Genomic DNA, 9,996 nt, shown 5'->3' with positions numbered 1-9,996 from the left:
TCTCGATCTCTAAGAGAGAGGATTGCGACAAATTATTTTGAGCCACATCACATTAGCTTGTTTGAGCTCATGAAATACCACCAATTTAGAGCAACTTCATGAACCACACTACATTTCTATTTGTATGGGTTTAAAGATGAGAAGTACATGACACATGTAGGTAATCAGTAACTTTCTCCACTTATGCAAGTCAATTGATGTGTGTGTATCCTGGCCCTAAGAAGGAGCAAGTGATAGCATCAAAAGATGCAAAGAAAACGGAGAAAGAGGGAAAAGATAAGGTCTATTTTGAATGTGGAGTGGCTCTCTTTCGAACCCTGATTAGGTATGAAACAAGAAGATACATGTGACTCATCCAAAGTGTTATAACAATAAGTCTTTATTCTTACGAAAAATGTATTTTCTTATATTTTTTTTAAATTTTAATGATAAAAGCAAAAGCCCCCCTTCCCGCCCCCCACCAAAAGATAAGGGGGGGAAAGCCACTAATGGTAAATCCCCCCTCCCCCAAAAGCCACTAATGGTCCCGGGGGCCAGCAGGCCAAAGAGGAGAATTTGGCCACGCTCTTAAGTCTCGATCGACATGAAGATCAACTGCTAACGACAACGAATGGGCCATGACCCTGCTAGAATCGTGAATCTGTTATGCTTCCATTGGCTTTCGTAGTGGGATGGATCTCATGCTCGTCGGTCCGATCTTAATCTCTGTCACATCCCTGAACTAACTCAGGTGTACACAGACTCCACCATCCCTAACAGGCAGTCCGAGGAGCAGATCTCTGCAGATTCATCTGCTGTTCTTTGTCTGATACACTCGCCTCAAGTGGGAGAGGATTGCAGAGCTTACGGAAGATTTTATCAGATCAGACAGTTGCACTCGGTGTGTCTGCGTGAAGCTTTTATCAGAGCTGAGAGGGACACTAGGCGTGTCTTTTAGAGACATAGCTGTACAGATTATCTGTTTTTGCCATCCTTGCAATTGTCCTTCATCATCACAGCAGAGACAGAGGTGCGGGGTGCGGCCACCATTTCAGCAGCGCATCGTCTGAAAGCAGTAAAAATTAGCTGCTACCGCCATTGTTGCAGTTGTTGTAATCATCATTCCTGGGGCCTTCATCATCATGACCCTCAAAGCTGTGACTCTCACCCATGTGCGCTACGAAGCTGGTGATTCCGTTGGCTTGCTCATGGCCTGGGCCTCCCTATTGCCTGTCTTCATCAGCCTTGGAGGGTTCCTCAGTCATTTCATTTTTAGAAGAGAGCTGCAGGCAATGTTCTTTGCACTGGGATTGTTTATAGCTCAATTCTTCAGCGAGTTTGTGAAGAAGGCTGTAAAGGAGGCCCGGCCATTGACATGTGAGGCATTGGAGATGTGTGACTCACATGGATGGCCGTCCAGCCACTCTGTGTATATGGCTTTCTTTTCCATTTATATCACTCTCCTTGCAGCTAGGAGGCTAACATTCTCAACTCTTTGGGGAAAGCTACTCACCATGGCACTGCCCTGGCCCTTTGCCATTCTTGTGATGTACTCTAGAATTTACTTGGGATATCACTCTCCTGCACAAGTGATGGCGGGGGGTTGCCTGGGATTGATCTTGGGAACAGTATGGTTTCTGATTGTGAATGTTGTGCTGGTGCACACGTTCCCTTTGCTAGAAGACTTGCCTATATGTAGATTCTTCTATATCAGAGACAGCACCCATATCCCCAATGTGATTCTTTTCGAGTATGAGAACTGTAGAGCAGCTCGAATACTGGCAGAGTCCAAGAGTGGCTCAAAACTTTCAACTGACTAATACATTCACTTGGCATCTTCTCTTTATGGTTATGACTGCACCATAGCCTCTGGATCATGGTGTGCTCTGACGTTCTTGAAGAAGTCACAATTATCAGTTCAGGAAACCACTTGTGTAGTTTTATTCTCTATTTATTCGTTTATTATTTCTTGTTTTATGCATCAGTCGCTTATACAAGTTGCAGTATGATCAGTTTTGCACATGACACTCGTGTGGAATCAAGTGGAACTTGTTCCATGGATGTGCCATTTGAAGTCTATGTCTCATACTTCAAACTGGAATTAGACTCATCTGTATGAGGCTTCAGTGAACTAAGAACAAGTTTTGTGAATGCATGTTATACAGAGATGGCATAATATTTGTTTTCCAGAACATCAACTGGACTCCAGAATTGTTATTGTATAAAGCAACCGTGGATTTGGGCTTATGAGGTTTCACCTCTAGTTTTTTGGTCCTACGGTTATATAGTTGTGTTGTGTCTGTACTAGGTACTTGAAGTGATAGTTGGTATTAGTTTTGTGGTAAGGTAGCTGGGTAATGACCTAGACATTTACTGTTGAGAAGTCACGTTCTAGAAAGCATTCATGCCATTTGTGTTCTGACATAAGTACCACATTCATTCCTCATTATTGTCAGCATGACCAAGTTGGCTTATAGGTGTGGTGTCCCCGTCTTGAATTCATATACTCAGCAAGCTGGCACCCCCCTGGTACATGGCCAGTGAGTTAATATTTGGTATAAGAGTGGTTTCTAGAATCAGATTTGGTCGCTTTCCTGTGAATCCAGCCCTCCCAGCCTCATGAGAAGACCTTGTAGCAACCTAGGGCCATGGTTGACCTGACTCAGGTTGCATTTTCAGATTTTCAGGCCGTGGAGAGCTGTGTCTTAGTGGCCAAATTCCTTCCAATCATGATTCAATGTCTGCAGGTATGCAAATTTCACATTCTTCAGTCTCAGAAGAGCTGCATTTTTAAAACACCACAGCATTCACCAGTAAAGCAACAGGTGTGCTATAGAATTTCCAGCCCTGTGTTTTGCATCAGGACAAGGCTGCAAAACCTCAGTTCAGACCTGTGTTACTGCATTTCCTCATGGATGGTTGCCAGGCAGTTCTCACAGTTTTCTCCCTTTGACTAGTCCTGCCGTATGACAGTTTTGTTTCGAGGACAGCGACCATGCAGGTCTCCTCTTGTTCCTTTTTACTGGATCAGGCCTCAACCTCCTTTTGTAATTCTCTCCTGTCCACAATAGACATGGATATCTGGTAGGGGATTCTGCTGGAGTTTCGCCAGCTTCACTATTAGACATCTGAGATGGTGGCACAGATGGTGTGTGTGGTATCCCAGCTTCAAATGATTACCTAGAACATCTCAGTTTAGACAAGTCCAGTCAGATTGACCACCTTCAGTTGCAGCCAAAAGGCATAGTCAGAGAATTTCTAGACGGTTACAGTTAATGTTGGGGGTAAAGGCGCCTGTGCCTAGCTGCCCACATTTACTCATTGTAAATTGTACTCGCACACTTGTATACTGCAATTGGTGGACGCCCATCATTGTCACTTCATTCCTTATTCTTTCTGTGACTATTGAGTAAGTGGAGGCTCTCTCTCTCTTACTCTCTTGCTTCAAGGTATGCATTGTGCTTCCACTTCCTCTCGGCTTGTCCCAGTTGTTGAGACTTGTTCCAGGGCTTCTACGGAGTTCATTGACCATTGCTTGAGGCTCAGTAGTAGCTAGCAAGACCAGCACCAGCAATGTGAATTGTGCCTGATTTTGAGGCCCTGATCTGCAGAACACATCAATGACTTCCTACTCCTCCCCAGCACTTAACAAACACTTTGGCTTGCTTTTCAGAATTGGTGCTTGTACTTGAGCATCATTTTGGAGCTTTTCAATCTCTGTTATTGCTGTTATTTACAACAGACCTGCTGTATATAGGTCTGGGAGAGTTTCATTTAACCTCGATCATTTGTGGATGTCTTGAGGTGCTTTTCGGATACATTTGAGCTTGCATTAGCTCAGTTTTGAAAGGGTATTCACTGTTGCACACTGTTTGGGCAGCAAGTAGTTAATTGGGAAAACTCTTATGTATTGAAGTTTATATGCTTCTCGGGTATATCATATGCGTATGTGAATGCTTAGCACTAATGTATATACTCAGATATGTTTAGGGTGACATTTAAGGCTTAGCTTTGAGCTACATTGAATGTATTTGAGTACTTGCCACGTGCTTCTATGTTTACTCATTTACAGGTCTTGAAGCTTCATTGGACACTTGTCCTCTCGAATGTATCTGCGATGCACTTGGGTTCCTTGAATGCTTTAATGTATATGTCTTGAGCTTTGCTTGCTCACTTTGTATTCTAGATTTACTTCTAGTCAGAGACGCTTGTATTTCCTTGGTAGAGCTTGGTTCTTTGAGATATTGGGACTCTTGGTTCATGTATATGTTCTTGTATGCTATTGGACACAATTACCTTAGCTTATGGGGTGATTTGATTTCATATACTTTGGGCATCGATACTGACCTTTGTCAATAGTTTGTCAATGATATATATATGCATATTGGTTATTATTGAGCGTCATTGCTCTTTGCTCAGTTAATTGTGCATTTAGCCGATCTTTGTAGTTAGTCTTGAGATCTTCTATATGCATGATGTTTATGCTTATAGAATGTATGGTTCACTGTTATTGAGTTCGTGTGACAGTCTTTGGTATTGATAGTCTATACTTAGACATCACTTATAGTTATATTCTTTGCATCCCAATTGCTAGTCGGATATCCTTGGCATTGGGAGCTTGCTTTCTTGGCTATTTGCTCACTGTTGGATTGACATATACTGTTGTCTTTATTTCAACATTGCTATAATTATGATTTTCAACATTCTTTTGGAAAGTTGATAATTTGTTTTGGCACTCTTTTGATTGCAATTGGTTGATAGCTATATTCTCCTTTGTTCTCGCTCTTTTTCTTGCCCTCTAGATTAATCTTTGAATTGTTTTGTTGAATTTACAGAAGTCTATATCCTTGTCGTTTGCTAACATTTGTAGTCATCATGGAAGATTTATCGGCTGATAGTTCTATTTTCAATATTGAAAAGTTTGATAGTAATAATGTCAAACATTGGAAGGGACAAATATGGCATGCCTTAGTGCAAAAGAGCAGGTTAAACCATTGAAGTTAGAGGGCATAAAACTCGAGCTTTATGTACAGAGGATTAGATAGAACTTGATGAGCTATGTACGTCCATTATCATTCTATCACTATCAAAGTAGGTGTATTAATGTCATCGATAGAAATAGTGGTAATGGTAATAATAACAACCATGGTAGAGACTCACAATTCAATAGAGACAAGTCTTAGTCTCGTGGGTAATCTTACAGTAAGTCCCATGGATGTAAGTCCTCTTTGATATATTATGTTTGTCGGCAATAGGGTCATATTAGGCTGCAATGTCATAAAATACGTAATGATAGGTGCAATGAGAAACGTAAGGAAAAAATGTAAGATAATGCAAAGTTTGGTGATCATAGCATTGTCGTTGGTAAGTCCAGCGTGAAGATTGGAGAGATAAATATGGTGCAACTTGAGTCTAATGATGATTATATCTTAGCTTCTTCATCTCTTGATGTTACTCAGTTGGTCGATGCTTCATCCACTTATTGCCAGTATTGATTGCTTGATTCGGGAGCTTCTTTCAATGTTACTTCACATCAAGATTAGTACATATCGTAACATTATAGATTCTCTGAGACTAGGAAATTACATTGCATCAAATATCATTGGCATTGGAAATGTTAGACTATAGTTTGTTTCATGTAGCTCTCTTGTTTTGCATAATATCCATCATATACCAGCTTTGCCCAAAAACCTATTGGATAGCTAGATGATGCAGGATATCATGACTCTTTTGGTAATTTTACATGAAAGATTACCCGTAGTTGCCTTGTTTTTGTTTGAGGTGGCGAGGTTGGTAGTCTCTATTATTTATTTATATCTGGATTTGTTGACCATGTATTAGATGTGATCGATCACATGTATGTTTATGGCATTGTCACCTTGGGTATATATCTTTGAAAGAAATGGAAGTAATTACTCATTTGTAGTACCTTCTATCTATTGATTACTCGTATTTTGACTCATGTGATCATTGTCTTTATAGTAAGCAGACATGTTCTGCTCATAAAAAGTTTAGTTGTATGTGCATGGGTGAGCCTCTAGCTCTTGTACATTTCGATGTATGTGGTCACATGCCATGTAATTCATTGGGTGGCGTGAATTACTTTTTGATATCTATTCTATTAATGATTATTCGTATAAGGTTTGGGTTTATCCTATTAAGGAAAAAACCGATGTTTGGCTACATTTCAGAGCTTTGTTGCTCTTCTTAAGAAACAATGTGGATATAGGTTGAAATATCTAAGGTTTGACAATGGGGATGAATATGTCTCTAAGGCATTTGAGCAGTTTTGCGATAAATGAGGTATTAAGAATTAGTTGATTGTCCCATATATCCCACCCTAGAAAGGTATTGCAGAGTGTATGAATTGGACTATTCAAGAAAAAGTTTGTAGTATTCTTAGTCAAGAAAGCTTACCATAGTACTTTTGGGTTGAGGCACTTACTATTGCCATGTATCTCATTAATAGATTCCCATACACTGCTCTTAGCTGTCAAGTTGCAAAGGAGGTTTAGTCTAAAAATCCTTCATCGTATGCTTATTTGAGGATCTTTGGATGTGAAGCTTTCTACCATGTTCTTAAAGGACAAGTGTAGCAAGTTGGATCCAAAGTTTGTTAAATGCATCTTTTTTGGATATGGTGATGCGAGTGAGATAGACTATCGCCCTTAGGATCCATAGTCTCAAAATATTATTCGTGGCCATGATGTTATGTTTCATGAAGAGAAGATGCATAAGCAACTTGAGCAAGTAGTTGAGGTGTATAAGGTGGTCTTTCAGAAGAAGCCCTTTGTTACCATACAACCAACCCCAGTGAGACAGCCTGCTACAGTTGATGATATAGTGACCCACAAACTGGATGTTGTTTAGAGTCATACTGCTAGACATAGAGAATATGCTATACAAGCCCTATAGCTAGCTTTGAGGTGCTCTACTAGAGCTTTCTATCCTTCTGATTGCTATGAGCCTTCCATGGATTATGTCATGGCAACAAACTTTGTTGACCCACTTACTTATGAGGATGCTATGCATTGAGACGATTCTTATTCTTATAAGAGAGCTATGCAGTCTAAGTTTGATTCCCTACAAAAGAATTGTACATAAGACTTAGTTTCCTTGTCTGATAGGAAACATGCATTACTATGCAAGTGGATGTACAAGTTAGAGTACTCTTGGTCACTCTAAGCTAGCATATAAGACTAGATTGGTTGCAGAGGGCTTTAAGCAAGAGCATGGCATTGACTTCAATGAAATCTCTTCTCATATAGTCAAGATGACTACCCTATGCTTAATCTTGGCTTGGTTACTCGGTTGGATTTGGAGCTTTATTATATGGATGTTAAGACGATTTTCTTACATGGGGACCTATATGATGAGATTTATGTGCATCAATCTAAGAGCTTTGGATAAAAAGGAAGGGAATACCTAGTATGCAAATTGAATAAGAGTCTTTATGGATTTAAGTAAGACCTAGGGAATGATACCATAACTTTGATGCTTTCATGCATTCATAGGGGTATTCTCGCAGTGAGATGGACTCGCATTTATACATGAAGAAGGCCCTTGATGGTAGCCTTATTATCTTGGTACTTTATGTTGATGATATGCTTATAGATGGGAGTGCTCATACTGAGTTGGATGCTTTAAAGACTCAACTTAAGAACTTTGAGATGAAGGACATGGAACATGTCTCACACATAGTTGAAATGCTCATTATATGCAATCATTTTAAGACACTTCTCTACTTGTCCCAGACAGACTATATGCATAGAGTACTTGAGTGATTTCAAATACACGATGGTAAGTCTATTTGCTATCCTTTACCTTCCAATGTGAATGTTAATCAGGTTGATTGTTCCTAGTGAGAGAGAGCTGAGATGGCCAAGGTTCTATATGCATTCGGAGTGGGCATGCCATGATAGCAACTCGTCATGACACAACATTTGTATAATGAGAGTTGTGTCATGTTATATGGCTACACGTGGTAGGTGACATCAAGACGCCATGAAAGATATCATGTGATACTTGAAAGACATAGCTGATATGTATATTTACTATGATAGCCAGGATACATGAGTCGTGAGTTACAGTGACTCAAATTATGTAGGACGTAGACAGTAGGAAGTCCACCTCTTGGTATGTCTTTACTTACACTAGATGTACTGTCTCTTAGATGTCTAGCTTGCAAAAATACACGACCTTGTCTACTAGCAAGGCTGAGTATATTGCAGTCACGAAGGGTTGCAAGGAGGCTCTATGGTTAGGTTGTTGGGTTGCACTTCTTGGTTTTACTATGACTTCTACTGTGGGAGCTTTCGCTCAACCGCCAAGACCCACGGACCGCTTATTATTTCAAGTGTTCCAAGCCGAGCACTAATGGCTACCTCTCACATAACCAACGCGCCATCCATACCTACGGGTGTAGTGAGCTTACCTCCGTGCCACTTGAGTTACATCCTCTCCTGCGCACTCCGATAGCTCCACGATCCAAGTGCAAGCTTCAAGCAAGCTCGATCCTCCCACTCCAAGCTCCAAGCTCCATTGCCACGAGCAAGAGAAGAGAAGAGAAGAGAAGAGAAGAGAAGAGAAGAGAAGAGAAGAGAAGAAGAGGGGAGAAGATGGAGAGCTTCTCCTCCTCGGTCCCTCACCCTCACACACTCACTTCCCTCTCACTCTCATACTCCCTCTCTCAAGCACAAGCTCAAGCAAGCAAGAACGAGAAGAAGAAGAAGAGGAGGAGAGCTACTTTTGGCCACACACAAGAATGAGCTTCTCATTCACTTTTAACTTTATATACAAAACCCTAAATCCCTTTTGGGCGGTCATCCCCTTTTTTACATGGCCGGCCGTAGCCTAGGCCCTTTTTCCCATTGTCCTTCTATCTTCCTAGCTTCCTTTCCACCGCCCGTCTACATTTACAAATTGCACGGGTGAGAGCCCGTCACTTCTTGAATTAAACCATGATGCCCTTGTGCTCTTTTATAACAGTTTGACTTGCACTTTTCCTCGTGTGCCTTTGTCTTCCGTTTCTCTTTGCCTTGGCCTTTGTCTTTATCTTCTGTTTTAGCTTTCCGGATTTTCCACCGCCTGGCACTCTTTTACAAGATTTCAGGGTGCGCCTTTGTATTTTAAAATGCGCCTTTCCCCTTTTGCATTTCCCTTGGACTTTTAAGGTTGCCCTTGCACTTTTGGCCTTTTCTCCTCTTCTTTCTTCAGTCGGGCTACCTTTTTTCCGCCTTTGACCTGCGTCTTTTTTATTTCCTTTTGCCTTCTTCGTGTTGGGGTTAACATTACCCCCCTCCTAGACGAGTGCCAGTCCCATGGCACTCACCATCGTAGGTAGCAGGCGTTAGTATGCACCGAAGACGTGGGTGGCAAGGACGTCGGTGGTTGCCATGGCGGAGTGTTGGTAGTGGTGGGGAGGGAGGTCATTCGGGGCACGTTGGTGGGTTAAGTGGTAGGTGGGAGGGCAATGGGAGTTGGTGGTAGGTCTGTTCTTTGGGGGGGTTGCACCAATGGGATACAAGTGGCGGTTTGGTGAGGATTCTGTACATGATGATTTGTGGCAGGCTTACCGGGTGATAAGGATAGGAATTCAGAGTTGAGTGTGGATGAAGAGTGAACGACACCTTCGTTGGATCTGCAATACATGCAATTGAAAAACTGCTCATGTGGTCTCTCCCTAAGGGGAAGTGCTAGTCTTCTTTATTGTGCACAAGACATATTTTGATTAGTTTGGGAGACAGGTCGAACTCTAAGCAAGCCTGGAGTATTCTCCTGCACTTGAGGACCCAAACCGTGTATAGGTTATAGTGTGAATATTAAGTGAGTACACGTGCGTATTTAGGTATTACTTAGTTAGAAGACTGTCAGCCTAGTTCCTTGTATAGCAATGGGTGAGTGAAGCAAGGGGCTAAGTTGATGGAAAAATTTGTCGATGAAGACGGGGAGTACACTTGAAGATTGCTTGAGACATCATTATGGTCTTGTCAAGGCAATGTAGCATAATTGAGCTGC

At 41.5% G+C, this 9,996-nt stretch overlaps 1 protein-coding gene across 1 annotated transcript; it reads left to right on the top strand.

The window, feature by feature from the left end:
- The first annotated feature begins 493 nt into the window (after positions 1-493).
- On the top strand, positions 494-1,956 carry LPPGAMMA (Phosphatidic acid phosphatase (PAP2) family protein). Its single transcript, XM_087689057.1, has one exon. It carries the CDS (start codon positions 1,122-1,124, stop codon positions 1,797-1,799), a length of 678 nt encoding a protein of 225 aa, XP_087545183.1. The 5' UTR covers positions 494-1,121; the 3' UTR covers positions 1,800-1,956.
- The last annotated feature ends 8,040 nt before the right edge of the window (positions 1,957-9,996 follow it).

Source organism: Lygodium microphyllum, chromosome 12 (assembly GCF_053477565.2).
Source record: "Lygodium microphyllum isolate KBCC chromosome 12, Lygodium_microphyllum_v1.1.10, whole genome shotgun sequence".
Classification (NCBI taxonomy): Eukaryota; Viridiplantae; Streptophyta; class Polypodiopsida; order Schizaeales; family Lygodiaceae; genus Lygodium; species Lygodium microphyllum.
Note: the sequence above shows the minus strand (reverse complement) of the source record. Positions and strands in the feature narration are given on the sequence as shown.

Bases quoted from the DNA above. Each gene is read 5' to 3' on its own strand.
- LPPGAMMA (XM_087689057.1), top strand. From the start codon at position 1,122: ATGACCCTCAAAGCTGTGACTCTCACCCATGTGCGCTACGAAGCTGGT.